The sequence below is a fragment of the Rhincodon typus genome, chromosome 24 (genome assembly GCF_021869965.1).
Source record: "Rhincodon typus isolate 14 chromosome 24, sRhiTyp1.1, whole genome shotgun sequence".
Classification (NCBI taxonomy): domain Eukaryota; kingdom Metazoa; phylum Chordata; class Chondrichthyes; order Orectolobiformes; family Rhincodontidae; genus Rhincodon; species Rhincodon typus.
In genome coordinates this window covers 41,129,062-41,152,363 of record NC_063355.1, presented here as the reverse complement: position 1 = coordinate 41,152,363, position 23,302 = coordinate 41,129,062, and the positions used below count along the sequence as shown (strand labels likewise).

The window sequence follows — 23,302 nt, the reverse complement described above, 5'->3', positions numbered from 1 at the left end:
TATGGGGGCAGGTGTAGCACTTCCTGCGGTTGCAGGGAAAAGTGCCGGGTGTGGTGGAGCTGGAGGGGAGTGTGGAGCGGACAAGGGAGTCACGGAGAGAGTGGTCCCTCCGGAAAGCAGATAAGGGTGGGGAGGGAAAGATGTCTTTGGTGGTGGGGTCGGATTGCAGATGGCGGAAGTGTCGGAGGATGATGCGTTGGATCCGGAGGTTGGTGGGGTGGTACGTGAGGACGAGGGGGATTCTTTTTTGGTTTTTATTGCGTGGACGGGGTGTGAGGGATGAGGTGCGGGAGATGTGGGAGACACGGTTGAGGGCGTTCTCGACCACCGAGGAGGGGAAGTTACGGTCCTTGAAAAACGAGGACAACTGAGATGTACGGGAGTGGAATGCCTCATCCTGGGAGCAGATGCGGCGGAGGCGAAGGAATTGGGAATCGGGGATAGCATTTTTGCAGGAAGGTGGGTGGGAGGAGGAGTATTCTAGGTAGCTGTGGGAGTCGGTGGGCTTGAAATGAATATCGGTTTCGAGGTGGTTGCCCGATATGGAGACAGAGAGGTCCAGAACCTTTTCATCGTGTTGGGTTGTGTAATGTTTAACATAGAACCTTAAAATCTAAATCCATAGTCCCTTAGTTTGTATAAAATTCAAATTGTCATTTGTTAGTATAGAACTTGACTGTTGCTGAAAAGGACATTTTGTCAAAGCTTTTTGTCATGCACTCATCATGACAATTTCCAAGAAATACCAAAGTAAAGGGAACACAGTATTATACTGTATGCAAGGAGAGTGTTGATTGACAAGTGGAGTTTGGTAGAGGCTTTGCCATGGAGACTGCAAGTAATGATGACAGTTAATTGCACATTGGATTAACTAGTAAATTTGTCTGCATGTCCCCTGTGGATGCTGCCATCAGACAAAAAGATGTTCGGCCTGTCAGATAAACGAATAATGTAGTGTGCAAATTTAAGTGCCAGTATGATGCTAGGTACGTCGACTGTATGTCCCAAAAATTGACAGATCATATTCCTTCATCTGTTTGCAACTCTCAAGGAACCGACCAACTCTAGCAGCTGCATTTGAAAAACTCAACACAATGGACAGCATTGAATGTGATTCTGTGATTGAACAATATTTGTCAGATATTCCAGAATGTGCAAAGAATTATGTTGATGACCACTTTAGAATTATCAGTCAGCCTTGCAGATATTAATACACAAAGCCCTGCTCTTTGCAGAGAGAACATGTATTATGTCTGATTCAATGTAACAAAATAGGTGACAGCTATTCTATGATTCATTTCTTATGATGATGTCTTGACCAGTCACAGTCAACCTGCCTGGTTTAAAATTTAAACGACACTTGGCATTTAACTGTCAGTTCTCATTGCATTTTCCATAGCCGTGCTTGTACAGTCAGTCCATTTGCCAACCAGTCCGCACTCTCGTCTATAAATATAAATGTTGCTTCGTCTTTATTGCTCTGTGTGCTAGACCAAAAGCTTTGACAAAACATCTTTTTACAGTAAGACTAAAATTTAAATATTTGACGTTAATCAATTGTTTGTGTACCAGTGAGACAAGATTGTGGTAGAGGGCCTTTCCTAAATTTTTTTTTCCCAAAATTCAAAAAGCACAAATTAGCAAGTAAACAATGTAAAAACAAATAGGATGAATTGCCTCAGTCTCTACAGGTCTGTCTTCACAATGGTTTAATGGCTGAGGCTGGCTCTGGAGCTGAAGTTTCTGCACCTTTTCTTTAAGCAAGACTATATTTATGATCAAATATTAACATTGTTACAAGTTTTGGGAAGTTGCACAGATTCCTTTTCTAGTTTGTTTCTCCACAGATCATAACAAATTTTAAATTTAACCAGCATGGTGATATGGTTGATATATAGATTTCAGATCATATCTGATTTAGTGCTAAAAACAACTGTTTCTTTTTGTCAACAAAGGATCACTAGTTTACTACAAATGAAACTCAAACAAATATTCAAAGAATTCTGAAAAAGATTTTCTGAAAAGGATTTGACTGTGCAAAGATGGATATAACTTGTACTGTAATATCCCACCCTTAGCGTGAGGCAAATGACGAACAGAAAAATGATGGCCAAACACTCCACAGAACACAACAAATAGTAAATGCGATCAAATGGATCCCACAGATTTCTCAGTAATCACCCCAGACATCATTGACAATGCAGATTACTAAATTCCATTAAAACCCATTTCTTCCCTCTTGAAACTCCCTCAAATGCTGCTCTGTCATGAGCCACTTAAGTGACTGTTCACATTATGGTGGGTCATCTTCCATTTCTGGGAGTACGCTCCCCTGAGTTCTTGGAAACTGCACTTCGTCGCATTTACAACTCCAACATTGCACAAACAGCGAGTTTTACCCAGCTAGTCCAGCCCTTGGATGTTTCCTGACTTCAGTCGTGCCCAGTTGCACAAAGAACGTACTGCCTCTGGACTTCAAATTCCTATTCCCTGTTGTACTGAATTATTAATTTATTCACTAGTTTCTTTTGAGCCCTTCACAGCTCCTAAGATTTCTCTGAGTACCAACTGTACAGAACCCATGCAGTTCAGTTGTCTAACTAGCAATTCAGTACAAGCAGACCTAACAGCAATCTGTGTTAGCACAAAGTCTGCTTTACTCTTCCTTTCTCTCTTTCTCTTTTGCACAGTCTTCTAGTCTCCTTACGTGTCAGCTTTGAACTTCATCTTCCAAACGATCCTCCGTGATCAATTGAGATCCTTGCCAAAGCCCATTCACCGCTACTAGATAAAGTTGCATGCAATTAATTTTTTGGAACAGTCATATGCAGCAACATTGGAACTGTCTGTGGCCCTAAATGTTGACAGTATTCAGTATATTGGCTCCTGGAGCACAAGTTGACACAACGAAGGAATTCATCACAATGTAATGGAACTCAAAATCATGCACTCAGATGTTAAATATCAATCAACTTCATTAACACATGATGGTTGTGCTTGCCTTTCAAAGTTTTCATAGTCATTACTTAGATGAACAAGACAATTATTTCAGCCTTCTTTGGTCTGGAATGTAGCTGCTTCCATGAATAAACAGGAATCCCAAAGTGGAACTACCATAATGTTAGCAGTCCTCTGCTTGTAGGCTGTTGTTTGATTGATTTTTCCATTATTCATACTGAAGGTTTGTTATCTTGTAGAGATGACTAGGCAACTGGAGATTTGCAGCCTCCATTAAAATACTTCTAGTTTTCAAATTTCTTTACATCAATTTGGGAACAGCTTGAATCCCTTTTTGAAAATAAAAAGTCGATATCAAAAGAAACTGACCCTATGATCAAAGGTAAGCAAAACAGAGTAGGAGAGAAATTTATTGTATGTTGTGTGAGTCTGCGTGTGAAGCCTTAGAGTGCAATATCCTTTCAACACTGATAAGATTTATCAGTCTTGAATGGCCTAAATGTGTTGAGTGAGAAGATATTGATGGGATTGTGCCTCAGGATACATCACTACCTTCAGGACAACAGGACAGATTATTGAGAAAATGTTATAGTTGGTGCAGTGGAATGACATAGTATTCAACTAATTCAATGCTACCTTTGCAAAGTTGAGGCTATGCAGGAATAATGAAGTGTCAGTTTGGGTCAAAAAAGTTTGTTATTATAGCTTCAAACTGTTATAGAAAAGCTGCTCATGGCAATGCAGGAAAATTACAACAAAAAGATTGCACAATTTTCAGTTTTTAGAAAGGAAATTTATTATAGTCACCGAATTTGCAATGACTGCTTAGATGGTTACTTAACATAGTTTGAATTAACGTTGTAATTGAACTCAAGCATGTTGTTACATTTTGACATTACTCAATATCTTACTACATAAGAAAGCACTAATTCCATGAAAAGAAAATATAGGTTACCAATGGTACCTCTAGCATTAAAGCAACAGTGTGTGCAGCTAACTCCCAGCTGATGTTGGCACATTCGTGGAATTTTTATTCGCAGTTAAGTTTTGTGGAAAGGTGTCCAAAAGCATCCGCTATTGGAGGCTCAAATAAATGTCTTCCATTCTTCCAGAAGGGGGGAAAGAAACAACCAGCTCATATAAAATGTTGATCATTGAATGGAGCGAGCAATGCTTGTCAGGAAGTCTGCATGAAGATTCTTCAACTTCACTCCAAGAAGGAAAAAGGGCGAGACTTTATTTTCGGTGGAAATGAGATAACAGTCAGAGTACCGGTGAAAGGCATAAGTGATTAAGCATTTTTATTGGAAAGGAAACCTCTTAAGTGGCCATGACCAGAAGCCATTCAGTCAAGCCAATTTTTCCTTTCAGTAGAATAGTTATAATCTTGAGAAAGATTAGTCCATTTTCATCCGCACTGGAAGTGTGGTCTCATCTGCCTAATAAACAAAGCATACAGAATTAGTTACCTAATATTTATTTCACAAAATTATATGTCCAAGGTTACTGGGTGGTGTGGAATGTTTGGTGCTGGCCTTAACCTGCGGAACTGGATTGACTAAAGCAGAGATTGTTGGAAAGATAAGTTTGTTTTTTGTTTAAGTAATGAAGGTTCTATAAGGGAATAGTTATTGCGGTGTCAATCCCGTTGAAACGTACTGCTTTGTTTCTGACGGAAATTTAATTGTCTTTGTTTAATAGTCAGTTGAGAATTGTGTGTGCATTATGAGAAACCTCTCCTATCAAGTGCACAGAGAAGTACCAGGAGCTGATAAATTCAGAGAACCAGCAACTGATCACCAGACTGGAACAGGAAGTGCTCAGAAGAAGAAGAAAGATGATTCTAGTTGCTTTGGTGGAAAGAAGGCAAAAGGTAATCCTGTGACAGCAAAAATCTAGAATGAACTTGCACCCTGTAATGTGGGAGTATCACCTTCATATCACTTATGTAAAATTAATGAGAGTTTAATTACAAAAATATGATTGTGGATGATAATTTTTTTATTGCAAAGGAAGAATAGTTCGATGTTGTATCCGAATTGACTTCTGAAAAATTTCATAAGTTTTTAATAAAAGGATTGTATGTTGAAACATGAAAGGTTTCATTAATTCCAAGCCAGCCACCCACCCAATCCCCTCTCTATTGTGTTAACTCAAGTCCTATCATTTTCATTGCCTGCCTCTGTAGTATATACGTGCAATCGTGGCCAGTGGCCAAACAGTTTTTTGAGTAGTGCCGGATCATGTTATATTCCATTGTGGTTTTAATAATGGTTGACAAAAATGCTCATTTAATAGTGTTTTGTTCGTGATTTTCATCTTGATCATCAAGCTCCTAAACTGATAAAACACAAGTGGGATTGGAAATATGTTGTGTAATCTTACTGACCTAACAAAAAGCAAGTACATATGGCAAAATTAGAGCACCATTAGGCAGATAACTCTGCCTAAAGAGGGAAATCGTGTTTTCTAATTTAATGAATTTTGCTACTTTGCATGTCCAATTTGACTGTTCCTTTTCTTCTCTACACATTTCTTTGCTGCTTTTTCTCTATTTAGAGGAGTGGTTTAATCAAGGTAAGTCTGTTTTTGTTTTTCGGGTTTTGAAGGAAAGAAAGAACAGAAAAATGGAAATGACGGACCTGTTGGATTTGGTGTTAATAGAATGGAAAGTGTTGAAATCTATTATAAAGGATATGATAGCCAGAGTCATAGAAGATAATATGATTTGACAGTTAATAGAACATTACAGCGCAGTACAGTCCGTTCGGCCCTCGATGTTGCACCGTAGATTAATGTAGGTTTATAAAAGGGATATCATTTTTGACAAACCTATTGAATTTTTTTGAGAATGTCACTTTTAACACAGATAAAGGGTGACCATTGGATGTGATATATTTGGATATTGAAAGGCTTTTCATCAGGCCGTACACAGGAGTTGATAAACAAAATTTGAGAATTAGTGAACAGACCAAAGCAGAGAGTGGAAATAAATTAGTCATTCTCAGGATAGCAGATTCTTACTTGCGGGGCTCCACAAGGATAAATTCTGGGGTCTTAACTGTTGACAATTCACTTCACTTCACTGATTTGAATGTGGCACCAAATGTGCTATATCCACACTTTCTGATGACAGAAAACTGGACGGGAATGCGAGCTAAAGGAGAAAGCAAAGAGGCTTTGAGTTGGCTTCCTAGGGCTAATTTAATGGGCAAAATCTGGCGGATGGAATATGGTGTGAACAAGAATGAAGTAGTAGCAACTGTTTGGTAGAAAAACAGAAGGGCAGAGTAATACTTAAATATCGGGAGGCAGGGAAGAATTGGCAACCAAAGGGATTTGTGTGTCCGAGTTCATGTCACCAAAATCTAGAATCTAGATGCTCCAAAGAATTAGGAAGGCAAATGGTATATTGCCCTTTATCGTAAGTAGATTTGAATGCAGGATTGAAGGTGCCTTATTATACTTGTATAGAGCCTTAGTGAAATTTCAGTTGGGATATGGAGTACATTTGGTCTCCTTGTCAGGTAAGGAATACAATAAAGGTTCAGCAGACTAATCCCAGAATAAAGGGAAGGCCACTCAAGATTGAAATGAGGAGGAATTTTTCATTTGCAAGAGTGGTGAATCTTTGGGAAGCTCTATCCAAGAGGCCTGTGGACATTCAGTTATTGAGCATGTGAAGATAGAAATTGATAGATTTCTGGACACTAACAAGATTAAGGCTATGAGGGTACTGTGGAAAGTAACTTTGAGGTATACTATCAACCATTGTTTAATTGATGAGAAGCTTTGAGTGTTCAGTGATTATTCCAGTGTTTCTGTTATTTCTTCATTTGCTCCTGTTTATGATGTGATTTTGGAATTATTATCATGGAAATAATTGAGGAACATTTACTATATGGGTTAATACTATACTTCAATAAGGAAAATATGGACCATTTGCCTTACCTCGAGAGCCTTCTCTGGATGGAAGCGTACCTCGACAATTAAATTCTTCTTCACCTTTAATGGGCCAGCTTAACCATCAGCCAACTAAGGAAAAGATTTCTGAAGATGACAGTCTCCAATCTCTAGGACCATGGTCAAGGTTTAAGAAGTAAAAGAGATCCCTGTGTTCCTATATACTTGGTTAGAAATCTGTTATAGTCCAACGGGTTTATTTGAAAACACAGGCTTTCGAAGCCTCGTTCCTTCAGGTGTCAGTGAGTGAGAGAAACCTGTTGGACTATAATCTGGTGTCGTGTGATTTCTGACCTTGTCCACCGTAGTCCAACACCGGCACCTCCACTCCATGCCTATATCTTTGAGTGACTGAGACAACCTGGACACCTTAGAGCACTGGAGATGTACTTCCTGTGGTGCCTTCTGCAAGATTCTGTCAATATCATAGTGAGAAAAGTGGTCCAACAGCAACTGTCCTCTACAATGTTAAATTGTCCAGCACGGACTGGCTGGTCATTCAAATATGCATCCAAATTAGGTGCAGGAGTGGGCCATTCTGATTGTGGCCTCAACTTCATATCCATTTTTCTCTCAATAAGTATGTATCAACTCAAAGCACACTCCATTGGTGGTATGGCTCATGTACATGACAGCAGACTCCCGAACAGCGCTTCCTCTAAACTGTACAGCCATGCAGCAACTGCGAAGGTCGACATGCCAGTGAATGGCTCCTAGTTCCAGAAGTTGCTGCTGTACATGGGCCTTGGAGGTGCCCACAGCAGGAAAAAAAACTCCAGGGAATGTTTCTCTTAAAGCAGTTGATCTGTTCTGAACAAATCCGTGACAGGAGACTATCGGGAAGGCAGCACAAAGACTTTATGAATGTCCTCAAAGCATCTCTGAATAGGTCAAACATGTGTGCTGGTTTAGGGGAGACCTTGTGACTAACCAAAATGGTGGTGACTCATTCGGTAAGGTACTGGGAACATTAAGATACTTTGGATGCTTAGAGGTGAACTAGAGGCATGGGGGAGGAAAAAGTGCACAAAGCTCTAATGTATTCATCTACCTGACTCAAACACCACCTGCTGCACGTGTGCTCTTAGCCATTCCAGAGTTCATTGATGCATAGGGACTGTCCCGGAAAAAAGGACTAAGTTATGGTAGTTACATAATTCCCTGGTTAGATTCAATTTAAAGTGTGGTGGCAGGGTAGGTTGCTCCATTCGGAGCTCCACTCTGCTCACCAGTTCCCCTTCCTTTTCCTTTCTTTTTTTTCTTCTTTTCTCTCTGCAGTAATTATATTTTCCCCCACCCTCCCTACTCCCCGCCCTTTTAACTATCTACATAAGGAGTCAGGTCACAACCGGGGACTACGAACCCATGGGACAGTGTGACGGCAGCAGTTGGTGGTAAGAGCGGGCTAGTGTGGCAGCAACCTCCTGGGCGATTGGAGCAGCTGCTGCATCATTGTGGAGAAAGGACTTGGGACTCTGGACTTTTTTTTCTCTTGCTTACCTTTTGGCTCTGTTAAATCTTGTAATTCGGGATTTTGTAAAGTTCTGTCAGTGAATGGTGACTTTGTGCACTTTTTGCCGTACTTGTGTATTTCTATACTTAGTACATGTGATAACTAAATCTACGAGGTATCACATCTCAAAACATAGAAGGGAACTGTTGGGTGGAATGCCAATCAAGTGGACTGCTTTGTCTTGAGTAGTGCCTAATTTCTTGAGTTTTGGAGCTTCGCACGGCCAGGCAAGTACTCTATACCAGTTCTGCTTTGAATTTCATCGATGGTAGAATGTCACCTGACAAGTCTGGAGGTGTTATTTGCCACAATACTTCATTTGACCTCCTCTTGTAATCGCAGTGCTTTTTGAGATCAACTTGAATAAGCATTTCAAGTTGGAGTTTGATCGATTGTTTGTTGAGCAAATTTATTGAGGAGCAATGGTAAGCAAATTGCATTGAATTAGAAATAAACCACGTTCTAATTGAATGGCAGCACTGGCTCAAGGCCTACTCCCAAAACCTCCAGTTTTAACATGAAATGAGAGAGAGAATATAATAGAGCATTAACCTTTGCATGGGATTCTTTGACCTTTTTAGTGTTGGTTAGATGTGGTGTATTGAGTTCAAAATATCTTAATTGCTAATGTGATTGTTCTCTAAAATGACATCAGTCTGGTAACTGTCTTTCTTTGCTTATCTTTTCCTCGCTCAGGTAAAAGAAATGCAGATGCTGACAAAAACTTTGATACTTTGGACTTGCCAAAGCGTATAGAACCAGTGCAAGGTAAATTGTATGTATGCTGAAATATTCAACAACATTGTGCCTGCTAGAAATCCATTTTAATTGCTATATCTGACATTCATTCAATTGTTCCTTGTTCTTTTGTCACTGTTCCATACTGTACATAAAGATTCTAAAGCCATTCTGAAAATGTCCTTTTTTAAAGTGACTCTCAATGTAAACAATAGGCTGTTTTGTCCACCCTCCACATTGGCCAACTCTAATCCAAGCAAAATGAACTTGATTTGTTAGCATTAAAAAAAGTACACAAATAGACCAAGAAGAAATAATACGTGCAAATGCCAGAAAAGGATGAAGGATGAATCTTGATTAAACGGCAGGCATTGTCTTAGCAGGAGATGAAAGGAGGAAACCAAGGGCAAGAGTAGGCCATTCAGCCCTTCTCTTGTTCTGCCATTCAACAGAACATCGCTGAGCGCATATTCTAGCTCCATTTACTGATTGATTGATTGTTTTTGTACCCTAAAGTAGATTTTCCAAATAAAAGTTGGAGTCGTGAGAGAAACCAAAAACTTTTTTAAAAGTTTGAGATGCAGCAATGTATAACTAGCTCAAGGAGACTAGGTAGACTGATGGGCATCAGTCAAAAGTTGGAGTCGACTGAATCGGAGGAAGCCACTGAATAGATGATTTGACTTGACTGCATCCCTGAACATCATTGTTCTTTTTTTCCTCTCCTCCATCCTCACCTCAATACCAAATCACAAAGTGTCAGTGCACTTAAGCCATGGAATTTGTATTTGCTGGTGAGGAGATGTGAACCATAGTCAATGAAAAAATCAAAGAGCTATTAAAAGTGAGGAACAGCCCCTCATTTTTACCTTGAGCTTGATTGGAAACATTGTAGAGAATCAAAGACCACTTACCTGTACTTTCCCTTGCAATTCTCCACTTAACCCTAGCCTTTTTAGATTCTGTCCACCTACAATATTAAACCTGAGGAGAGGTCTGATGTCTTCAAACGTTGACTAACATTTTTTCCACTGGTGTTGACCAAGTAGTGGATTATTTCTAGCGTTTTCTGTTTACATTTTCAGATTTCCGTCAAATGGAGTGTTTTGCTCTTGCATATTTTAGCTTTCAGATGACTGTATTTAAACAATGAGTAGCATCGTTTCAACATGACTTCTACATCTGTGCTCAATTGGTGATCTTCATTTGTGTGATGAGACTGTAGTAATTGTGTCTGTGTACCTAGGCTCAACTGTCCCCATACCATTACCACTTGGCTCCCTGCTACCCACTTGTCCCTATATTCTTGAATAGTCTTTAGTACTCTTTTTAAATTCCATGAAAAGTTACGAATAAAGATGGCTGTTTTGAATATTAAGAATCTTAACACATCTTCCTCCTGTCTTCACTCATCTTTCTCATTTGACTGGGTATTGAAAAGTTGGAATAGGGAAGAACAAGTAGTTATTTTCAGTCCACTCAGACTTGTACTTGCCCTGCATACTTGTTTAAGCTTTGGCTCATTTGAAGTTTTATTAGATCCTGTCAATACATATACCATTAATTGCTTTTTGTGTAGCAATCACTGGGGCTTAGCGCGATGGTTAATCTTAAATACGTGTGATGATAAATAAATCAAATCAAAGTACAGTGAAAAGTTTTGTTTACAAGCAGTAAAGGCAGATCACAGCAAGGGCATACAGATCATAGGGTAAGAAAAAGCTTAGAAGCATACAGGTTATGTCGCACAAGGCGTGTGCTAGGCAAGATCAACATTGGCAGGATTAGCATTATTTGAAGTTGGAGAGTCCATTCGTCAGTCTAATATTGGCCACGAAGAAGCTATTCTGAACCTGATGGTGCGTGTGTTCAAGTGTCTGTATCTTCTGCCTGACAGAAGAGGTTGTAGGAGAGCATTACCAGAGTGTGATGAGTCTTTGATGTTGGCAGCCTTTCTGCGGCAACGAACTGTGTAAATGGAGCCCATGGATGAGAGGGAGGTTGGCTTCCATGATAGTCTGGTCTGAGCACACCACCTTCTGTAGTTTTGTACAGTCTTGGGCATTTACCATACCAGGCCATTATGCACCCAAACAGTGTGTTTTCAATGATGCATCTCTAGAAGTTGATGAGGGACCTTATGGACATGGCAAATTTCCTGAGCCACCTGAGGAAGAAGGGACGTTGTGCCTTCTTAACCGTTGCATCTACATGGGAAGTCCAGGACAGGTCATCAGTTATTGTCACTCCGAGGAACTTGACGCTCTCCAAACTCTCAACCTCAGCTCAGTTGATGTAGAGGGGAGTGTCTTCTCTTCCTTTCTTTCTGAAGTCAATGATCGGTTCTTTAGTTTTGCTGACATTGAGAGAGGTTGTTCTCATCTGAAGCAATAGTAATATTCTGAACTTGGGGGCAACAATTTAGAAATGGTGATGGTTTTCACATGGAATCCTGAATGATTATGTCTAATATGACAATTAAACAAGCTTAAAAGCACCTATTGTAATCTAAAAGGGAGGGTTTCCAATGAAGATCATTTGGAGTCTGATCTTCGATGTGACTTCCGTCAGCCAACCACCAAAGTCAGCATTTTGCAGAATTTGTCAAAATAGGATTTCTATTTTAAAGGGGCAGGTGTACTTCCATGCAGAGAATTATGAAATATATTTTGGGAAAACTAGAATAAAAGCTATGCTGATGTGAATCTCATAATTCTCAAGTTTGGGAAAACACAGATATAGGAGTGTAATATACAGTCCTTAAAGGCCAGTTGATTCAGTATTTGATATGCAGGGATGTTAAATAATAAAAAATACAAGAATAATTGTAGTTAGCATTCTTTTAGCCATAGTGAATTGTGTGTGGTTCTGACTGCATCATATAAGGAATGTCCGCGAAGTTTACTAGACAGATGCCAGGGATATTAGTGTAACAATCAAGACAGATTTCAAAAGCTGGACCTTTTTCTAACATGAGCATTCCAGACTAAGAGGATATCAAATGAAGTTGTGAAAAATGATGGAATATCTTGGTGTTTAGTCGATAGTTCCACTGGTGTATATGTAACAAGGTGGCATAAGCCAGAATTGGCACAGGTAGATTGATAGGAGGTGGTAGTGTTTGAATTAAAAGAATTCACATGCAAGTTAATGTTGAAAACTTCATTAGTGAGTGTAAAACAGTGATAATAACATGAAACAAAATTGGTATTTAAACTTAAATTATGTTGGGTGCTTTTGAGGCACTCAAAAGGATTTGGACTGTTAGTTGAAAAGGAAGAATGGGCAAAATTCAAGGGAAAGGCAGAAGAATGACGTTAAAGGAAGTACAGACATGATTGGCCGAATAGCCTCCCCTGCACTGTAATGATTCTGGGGATCTGTCAGATAATGGGAACAGACCAGATGGCTGAATTTAAAAAGAAAGCAGTGGATTATGTGGAATTACGTGGTGTTCTATGCTGTGTTTTCTACCACTCCAAACCTATGATAGCTGTTGTACATTGATGATTATATTTTGTTAGTACAGTTCTATCATCATAAGCTGTGCAGAGTTAATTCAGGATTAACTCTGCAGTGATGTAAAATGTCCTAAATAAACGCATCTTGGTGTTAAGAAAGATTGTCTTAAGTTTGAAATTAGGGATGAATTTATTTGCAATGTGTCTAAATTGACTCTAATTATGACACATAAACTACCTCAATTAACAAGTGCGAGTACCAAACTTCCTATCAGTGAGAGAAATGCAAGGTATTTACTCTGAAACCGGAGGTTTTGACATCCAGACACAATCGAATTAGTTAATTTAATTACATTTTAAGCATGGAAAGACAATTGCATCATAGTAAATTATTATTCCAAAAAAAGTTTGAATTGTCTTGCAAAACAAGGTGATATTATCTCTCTTAGATAAACTTCAAATTCTTTGTTCAATCATTGTGTTGAATCAAATTATTTAAGTCACATTAACTTCAGCTTCGTTTTATGACTTTGTATTTCATAATAAAAAATGACGATAGTACCATTGAGAGCTGCTTAATTTTTAATTTCATTGTTCTAAATTCAATTTGTCATCTAATATGATGTTTCAAGACTTTCTAGAAATCACATGACTGGTGATAACTGCCTACTTTAGTGTCGTCTGCTGCTGGGCCTTTTTTAGAACGGTGACTGCTTTGAAAAGGTTCTTGTATTTATCTGGTTCAGGTGCAGGGAAACCTGCTAAGAACCAGCTGAGTTGACTGGGTGCCTGCTCGAGACGAGCTACCCAGAAGATCTTCCATTTTTAAAAGAAAATCCTCTCCACCAGTTCACCACCTATTTTTTTCTTCAGAAAGAAATCTCAAGATTGTATTTACTGAGTAAGTTGTGTCTGTGTGCATGGGTTGACCACAGGTGGCAGAATATTAGAGTAACAACATACTCTGGAACATTGTACACTGTGTATCCTTTTGTCCTCATGAACAAGCCATTGGCTTTCTGGGTGGAAGAAAGACTTTGGCCAATCCCTGCAGAGAAATCTTGCATGGAAGCCTAGAAGATCAGAACAGGACCCTACTCTGCCATTCATTATGATCATGGATAATTATTGAGCTCAGTACCCTAATCCCACCACCCCCACCCACCCAAGCCCCATTATAGCCACAAGAACTTTATCTACTGCTTCATCGAAAACAGAATGTTTTGGCTCAACCACTTTCTGTCATAATAAATTCCACAGACTCATTACTCTCTGGGTGACGACGTTTCTCCTAATCACATTAGATCTGAGAACATCATAGCTTTCTATGGATCTTTGCACCACCGCCACAGCACTCTCTGAACCTCATTCTTCTAGACTCCGGTGAATTCAATTTGATAAACCACTTTGCTTGATGTGGGTTTGTGTTTGCTTGTGTTTTGAAGACACTTGTAGGGATAAGTATTTATAGTTGTATATTGCTAACTGTGTATGTTAACAATGCAATAATTGGTTATTGAATAAGGTTTGTTTTGACTATAAGCCCAAAATTGTGTTTATTAGGCAACCTTTTTAATTATTCTTGTGGTTCCAAACCTGATCTCGATGAGGTATTTAATTGATCATCTTGGTAGCTGGCAAAGGTACCTTTTATTTTATGTTCCAACCCATGAAGTAGTGGCACTAGAGCAACGGTGCACTCGATTAGTCTTGGTCACACTTAAGAAAATGCTTAATTATGGTCCTGCATATTCCTGTTGTACACAATTATTGTATTATTGTATCTGTATTTTTAAAAAGGACAGTAGATGGTCATTGCTCTTAAGTTAAGAGGAGGAAATAATGAAATGTTGCTACCTTCAGCTGGACTACATGTCTGAAATGTACTTTACCAATGTTATGGAGGCGTTTAAGATTAAGCCTTAGACCTGGAATGACACGAGTCAGAAAATTCATATGGCATCAATGTATTCAACAAGATTTAGAATATTAAGACATAGGGTTTTGCCTCGTGAATGTTGCAAGCTCATTAGATATTTTCAGGTTTATGTTGATACTTGCAGACAGTGGTTAGTTTAAGTGTAATATCGGCAGTGAAAACAGACTACCTAACTCCAAGAGGGTTGTGTACATATCACGATTTTCAATAAGGTTGTATTTGCGAAAGCTGTTAAAATTAAATGGAGGACCTTTGGCATAATAAGTAAAGACACAACGCAAAAGCAAAGAAATTATTGCTGAACCTTTCTCGAGAAATGATTCAACCCCAGCTGGTGCATTTTGGTCATTTTTTGGGCACCAAATGTTAGTAAGAAGGCTAAGGTCTTAGAGGATGCAGTGGAGATATACTAGGCTGGCATGAAGGAACATGCATTTGGAGTGTGTGGAGAAATTAGCCTTGTTGTCATTCGAACAGAAACGGTCAAGATAGGATTTGGTAAAAGTTGTTCAAAGTCCTGATTTGATAGAGTAAATAATGAGACTGTTTCCAGTGACAGGAGCATTAGTAACCAGAATGCACAGCTTTAAGGTAATTGAGAGATGAACATAGAACATTACAGCGCAGTACAGGCCCTTCGGCCCTCGATGTTGCGCCGACCTGTGAAACCAATCTGAAGCCCATCTAACCTAAACTATTCCATTATCATCCATATGTTTATCCAATGACCATTTAAATGCCCTTAAAGTGGGCGAGTCTACTATTTTTGCAGGCAGGGCATTCCACGCCCTTACTACTGAGTAAATGAGACCTATTTCTACACAGTGATTTGTTCTGATCTGCAGTGTACAGTCTGCAAAGATAATAGAAGCAGATTCACTAACTCATTTCAAAACTGAATTGGATAAACACTTGAAGATGAAAACCTTTTAGAGGTATGGGGCGACAACATGGGAGTAGGGTGAATTGGATAGTTGTACAGAAGAAATGGCACAGACCAGAATGGGCTAAATACCCTCTTGTGCTGGATTAGTTTATTTGTGGAATGTTGGATCTAAGAAGAGGGTAGGCACACTTTTCAAATGGAAACCATATGGTTAAATATCTAACTTGAATTCTGTTATGAGTTTAGAACAGATGTCACTTGTTGTGAAAGGTTGATCCTGCTCCAATCTGTTGCATGTGCTTTGAACACGAGCATTTGATTTGGAAATGCTGTGGAGTGAAATGAACTCAGGTGGGGCAAACAAATGCGAAGGATAAATCACTTAAAGTCTCCTTTGGTGTTCTAAGAAGCAGTAGCATCCTGGAATCCATTGCTTGTCTTTATTGGACGATTATTGCTCATTGTTTGTCTGGAATTCGTGTAAACCATGTGCTGAATGCATGACTGTTCGTTTGTTTGCTTTTGGACAATTCAATGTCTGAAATCCATTCTATTTTGGCTTACAGTACAAACATGTCTTGGGAAATCAGTCTGAAGATCTGTAATGACCTATACAATGTGCATATCTTTTGAATTTCTTCTCACAGCTTTCTGGCTCATTATGAGTTGCATGTGTTTACTGTTTTGATGTAATGGAACATGAATGCTGTGGTTTATCTGGGAATGGGAGCATGAGAATATGCACAATGCGTGGATTTTTGGAAGTGGTGGTGTAAATTTTTCGTCCTAGTGTTGTGACTTGATGACATCAACCAGAAACACGCATATCAGTTTCCACATGCATGCTGATAATACCCAGCTCCTTTCATCTTTTGACACCTGCATTGATTCTGAATTGTCAAATTGCTTAGATGAGCGGGAATTGTTTCCAAATAAATTTTGTTGTTTGTGGTCCTTACCTCAGACTCCATTTCCTAACCACTGATTTCTTTACTGTCACTGACAACTGTCTGATGTTGAACTCGACTGCTCACAATGTGGGATTGTTTAATCTTGAACTTCCAACTGCACATTCATACCATCATCCTGTACCTATTTCCACCATGGTAACATGCCTTGGCTCAGCCCCTCATCCAATGCTGATACCTTAGAACCAATGAGCCACACAAATGATACAGCACAGAAATAGACCATTTAGCCCATCGTGTCCATGCTGACCCAAAGACTACCAGATGCCCTTTCTCATCCCATTTTCCTGCATAAGGCCCACAGCTCTGCAGCTTACAGCACTTAAGGTCCAGATCCAGGTACTTTGTAAGAGGGTTTCTGCCTCCTCCACTAATTAAGGCAGCAAATTCCAGACACCTACCACCTTCCGGGTTGAAAAAAATTTCCTCACGTCCCCTACAATCCTTCTACCACTTAGGTTGAATCTATGACCCCTGGTTTTTGAACACGCTGCCAAGGGAAACAGGTTTCTCCTGATTATTCTATCTCTGCCCTCACGATGTGATACCTCAATCACGTCACCCCCTGAGCCTTTTCTCTTCCAAGGAAAACAGACCCAACCTCTCCGGTATCTCATCAGCTACGATTCTCCAGCCCTGCAACATTCTAGCAAATCTTTTCTGTACTTTCTTCAAAGCAATTATGTCCTTCCTGTAATGTGACTAGAATTGCACACAATATTTTAGTTGTGGCCTCACCAGTGTTTTATACAGTTTCAATGTTATAATCCCTGCTTTTGTATTCTATACTTTTGCTAATGAAGGAGAACATTCCATATGCCTTCTGTACAACCTTATCTACCTGCACTTCTACCTTTTAGGGACCTTTGCATTTGCATTGCAAAACCTCTCACTTCATCTACCCCTCTCGGTACAACACCATTTATTGTATATTCCCTTTTACTGTTTGACCTCTATCTAAGTGCATTACCTCTCACTTATCAGAGTTGAACTGCATCTGCCACTTTTCTTCCACCTCAAAGTTTATGGGGAGAAAGCAGGTTTAGGCTATTGAGTTAGATGATGAGCCATCGTCGCGAAGAATGGCGGAGCAGGCTCAAAGGGATGATTGGCCACCTCCTGCTCCTGTCTTCTGTATTTGTTTCCTGCCCAGTCCTCCAACCGATCTGTATCATTTTGGAGCTTAAATCTATCCTCGACACAATCCACTACATGGCCAATTTTTGTCGTCTGCAAATTTCTGAATTGTGACCCTCCTCCGTGTTCAAGTCCAAATCATTAATGTATGAAAGAAACAGCAGTGGTCCCAGCACCAAGTCCTGTGGGACACGACTTGAAACAACTTTCCATTTGCAAGGGCCACCATTGGCCATTACCCTTTTGTTTCCTGTTACTAAGTCAACTTTCGATCAAATTTGACACGGTATGCCATGGGTTTTTACTTTTTTTTTTGACCAGTCAGCCATGTGGAACCTTGTCAAATGTTTTACTAAAATCTATGGAGACAATATCCACTGTGCTACCCTCATTGATCCTCCTTATCACTTCCTCCAAAAATTCAATCAGATTGGTAAGGCATGTCCATCCCTTAACAAAGCCACTGGTCTATTCCTTTCGAAGTGACAGTTTATCCAATCTCTCAGGATTGATCCTAACCATTTGAGTGACTGGCTTATAATTGTTTGGCATTTCCTTTGTACCCTTTTTTAAATGATGGAACCACGTTTGCATTCCTCACCTATGTCTAGTGAAAATTGGAAAATAATCTTCAGGGCATCTGCAATTTCCTCCCTGACCACCTTCAACATCCTAGGGAACAATCCATTCAGCCCTGGCGACTTATCCGTTTGGAAGCATTCCAACTGCTCTAACATGGGGCTTCACGGTGGCTCAATGGTGAGCACTGCCGCTTCAAAGCACCAGGGACCCAGGTTCAATTCCACCCTCTGACAGCTGTCTCTGAGGAGTTTACATGTTCTTTCCCTGTGCCTACTTGGGTTTCCTCTGGGTGCTCCAGTTTTCTTCTACAGTGCGAAGATGTGCAGGTTATGTGATTGGCCACACTAAATTGCCCATAGTGTCCCGGAATGTGCAGGCTAGGTGGATTTGCCATGGGAACTATAGGGTTATAAACTGGGTTTTGGGGGTGGTTGGGGATCTGATTGGGGTGCTGTTCAGAGGTGTGAACTTAATGGGCCAAAAAGCCTGCTTCCACACTGTAGGGATTTTGTGATTCTATAAGCTTCCTCTCTCATTATGATTATTTTGTCCAATATTTCACACTGCTTTTACTGGGTTACTATATCTTCTTCATCCCTTTTCTTTGTAAGTACAGAAGCAAAATATATAATTAAAATTCTTCCCATATCCTCTGCGTCTTCACACAGATTCTGTTCTTCATTTCTGGTGGGTCCCACTTCTTCCTTAACTATCTTATTGCTTTTTATGTTTTTTTTCCCCTTTTGTCTGGATTGCTAATATTTTTCCATTCCCTATCATTCATCGCTTTTGTAACCTGATCCATGTACTTTCTGTAACTCCTCTAGGCTACCCGCAGTGTCGAGTTTTTGTGACCATCAAAAGCTTTCTTTTTCTGTTTAATCTTCCCGTATATTCTTCTAGACAACTGTAGCGGTCTAGGTTTTGCAGATTTGGCAATCTTTTGTTACTTGTTACATAGCTTTCTTACACTCAATTCTGCTGACCAGGTTTGTTTTGAAATTGGAATCTATGTTCTACCTCATGTAACAGTGATCATTCAAATCTCTGCTCATGCCCATGACTTGCGCTAAGTCCCTGTTAACTGACTTAGATTGACTTCGAATTAAGGGGCATCGTGATTTTAAATTCTTCATTTCTGTTTTGCAAATCTCTCCAAGGCTTTGCTCTTTCTGACCTCTTCAATTTCCTCCAGCTTTAAAGTTGTCTAGTATCAGCTCTCAGTCAATTCTGGCTGCTGGGTCACCCCTGATTTTAATCACTCCACTGTTGCTAGTCATGTCTTCAGCTACTCTTGAATTCCTTCTGAAACCTTTCCATCTCTCTACCTCTCTTTCATTTTTTAATGTGGTCCTTAAAATATAGAAACATAGGAGCAAGAGGAGGCCATGTGGCCCCTCGAGCCTTCTCCACCATTCATCACGATCATGGCTGATCATCCAACTCAATAGCCTAATCCTGCTTTCTCCCCATAACCTTTGATCCCGTTCGCCCCAAGTGCTGTATCTAGTCCCCTATTGAATACATTCAATGTTTTTTAGCATCAACTACTCCTGTAGTAAAGAATTCCACAGGCTCACTTATTTTCAAAAGAAAAATTCAAATGCAATTTTATCTGAAGTGCCCAAGTTGTTGTTGTTCTATGAGGGGAAAAGTTTGTCAGGATCCAGAGTCCACAGTGAAAGTACTGTCTAAGGCATAGATTCCACCAGAAGTCCCATTGAATGTATCTTCCAAGGTTACTTCTGGTTTAAAATCTGTACAGGAATTTACAGAATAATTTAATACTTTATTTAAAAAAAACCATGTAATTCAGAGAGACATGCGTATAATTGTAGTTTTTGATTGTGGAGCATTGCAATTCAATTGGCATGGCCTGAAATGAAGCAAGTTGAAGTTCAAATAATTACATGAGCAGACTTTGCATTTGATTTACCTTCGAAGCTCATTGACATCCCTTTTTATCATAATTAGTCTATAACTTTAACTTTACAGTTATTTTACTTTTGATGTCATGTGGCTGGCAGACTGAAGTAAGGGAAAGGAAAGAAAGAACAGGGTAATGCAAGTCCTTTCTGATTGTATTGGTCCAAAGTTCTGTGCAGTTGCATGGCTTAAATCAATTGCCTGTAAATTTTTTAAAGATGTTGAGTCATGTGCTTTTGAAGGGAGAATGCTGAAGTTTGGTATTCAGAAATTATGCTTTAGGATGATAGAATAAAGATCAGCCATTTTTTTTTGTCAAAAATTTCTCCTTATGCTATTTTAGCAGAATCTTTTCATCTAGCTGTTTTTAAGTCAACTAATGACCCCATTCATTTCAGGCAAATATGTTATGCATTTGGTTGCAAATACTGCAATATAATTTTGAAGTCCCTGGGAATATGCATTGTAGTTCTTCTGTATTGGGAAAATCTCAGTGCTTAGGCTAATTATGTTAGTTCTTTGGGCTGAAGTTGTTAGTGTCAGGAGTTTGGCTTCAAGGCGAGGAATTTCACATTAGTATGTAAGTTGGACTTCTAGGTTCTAGCTATTACATCTTTATTTCGCATGAGTTGTTTTCTCTTGAAATTGAAAGGAATTTTACGTGGTTTCTATTCCAGTTTTGATTACAGCTTCTCTCGGATTGATAAGAAATCTTATGTCAATTCAGCCTTCTTACTGAAGTGTGGTCACATTTTATTGTGCCCTTTAAGTGCAATTGTCACATCTGAAGTGATTGTGCTAATTGGCTTTTCTGTTGGTCTGAGGCAGCATTCTCTTCTTTCACAGGCAATATGTTGCTGCTTTTACTGTGCAGTAAAATCATTAAATAAAGCTTAACTTTGTTCAAGCGTATGTTGTGATTTAGACCACTCCTTGTATGATAGAGACAAGGGGTCATTCAAGTATGGCGAGCAATCCTGGTTCTAAGCCTCAAGTCGATCTCTTGCTTGATACCTGATTTATCAGAAAAATTCAGAAAGGTTTGTATTTTTAAGATAAGACCATGAGGAGACCTATTGCAAGTGACATGGAAAATGTACATCCAGTGGAGTACTTCATAGGACAGTTCAGAATTAAAACAAATTGGCTTCAAACTAATAAAAGAAAAATTTGGAAATATCGAGATAATCTTCTACAACAATGAATATTGCAGTACTGTAAGGTCACTTAGTGTATTAGAGATGAAGATACTCATCATTTGAGAAAATAAGTTAGATTGGCCTCAATATGGGAGGGGTACAATTGACGAGGTGAAGTCAGAATGTATATTTGAGGTCCTTCTGAGTCGGTAAACTCAAATGGATGGAATAGCTTCCCCACTGCTGCTTGTATGATTTTGTTGACGTGTCACAATTTGCAAGTTCTGTCCTTAACTGTTCAGCAACGTCGATTTTGGTCATCATTAGAAGTTCTAATCAGAACTTCAGAATGTATATTCCAAAAAGCTAAGTTAATTCCTCAGCACTGTTATTTTCTGAGAAGAATTCCAATAAATTTGAGAGTCATGACCTATTGCTTCTAAGATAATGGTTCATTCCCTGACCCTTTTGTGATACCTGGGTTAAGTGAGGCATTGTGGAATGTTGTCAAGATTCTGTTTTTGTTTTGGTTCAGTCTTTGTTTTTGACGACTCAAATTACATTTATCATTGTCCACAATTCTAATATATCACATCTGCTCAGTTCTTGTACGTTAATCAGAAGCAGGCTAATTTACTTCACTGTAATGTTTTTGTTTCTTATTTTCAGTATCTTGTGCTTGTGACCACTCTCTGTAGCCAAGGTTAATGGCCTTTCATATCAGCATTCCAGCTTGTTTTTAATTTCCAACCCTTCTCATGAGCCTCAACTTAAATAGGTGACTCTGTACTTCATTCCATTTGAATATGTTTTATTCTTTGCAAATAATAAACCTTGATACTCTTGACTTCCTTATTCAGCTCTCCAAGTTCTGCTCCTATACTTTTCTGCTTTTCCCATTGATAGCAATATAGATAATTTCCACATTCCAAATTGAAATGTAATCTTGAAACAAAACCAAAATGGAACTAATACTGAGACAACAAGGTGCAGAGCTGGATGAACACAGCAGGCTAAGCAGCATCATAGGAGCAAAGCCTGCTGTGTTCATCCAGCTGTGCACCTTGTTGTCTCGGATTCTCCAGCATCTGCAGTTCCTACTATCTCTGGAATTAATACTGTATCCTTTTCAACTTGAATTTTCTTGAAGCCCTTAAAATAGCCACATAGTTTATTATTCTGTACTCTTGACATGTTATTTTTGACCTTTTCTTTTGTTAGTTATTAAATCTGATTTTCTAATAAGTACGAAAACCCAAGCATGCAAATATTTCCAGGTCTTGATTGGTTTCAAAGAGCACAGTTAGATTTGGATTGCATTCCAGCATCTGTCATGGAATGCCATGTCATCAGTTTGTGTTTAGAAATAATCTACTTCAGTTTTTCCCTTTCCCCTCCAACCAACAGCAAAAAAAACCTAGGTACATCATTTGGCACACTTAGAATCCGCTGACACTCATTTCTTTCCTGCACCCAGCAACTGTTTGCTGGTCTTTTTGGCAACATCAACTATTCTGTAGCTACCTAATTATATATTTCTATCCAAACTATGAAAGAAGACACCCTAAAGCTGATTCTGAAGAAAGATCCTGACCTGAAACGTCAGCTTTCCTGCTCCTCTGATGCTGCCTGGCCTGCTGTGTTCCTCCAGCTCCACGCTGTGTTGTCTCTAAACTTGATTTGATTATTCACATGTACAGTGAGATACAGTGAAAAGTATTGTTTTGTGTACTATCCAGACAAATCATACCTTACATACGTACATCAGGATAATAGAACAGAATGCCTATTACAGCTACAGAGAAAGATCAACTTTAATATGAAAATTCTGTTCATAACTCTAATAACAGCAGGGAAGAAACTGTTCTTGGATCTGTTGGTACTTGTTTTCAAACTTCTGTATCTTCTGTCTGATGGAAGAATGTGGAAGAGAGTATAGGCGGGTTGGGAGGGGTCTTTGATCATGTTGGCTGCTTTCTCGAGGCAGTGCGAAGTATAGACTGAGCCATTGGAAGGAAGGCTAGTTTGCACGATGGACTGGGCTGTGCTCACAACCCTCAAATTTTTTGCAGTCTTGGGCAGAGAGGTTGCC

General features: G+C 39.3%; 1 protein-coding gene across 1 annotated transcript in view; it reads left to right on the top strand.

Annotated features, from left to right (window-relative positions):
- arvcfb (ARVCF delta catenin family member b) overlaps positions 1–23,302 on the top strand; it is a 302,822-nt gene that overhangs the window by 245,254 nt on the left and 34,266 nt on the right. Inside the window, exons 10-11 of the mRNA XM_048611754.1 lie at positions 4,660–4,831; positions 9,131–9,202. Of these exons, the coding sequence (XP_048467711.1) occupies positions 4,660–4,831; positions 9,131–9,202 (244 nt within the window). The remainder of the gene's footprint in view (positions 1–4,659; positions 4,832–9,130; positions 9,203–23,302) is intronic.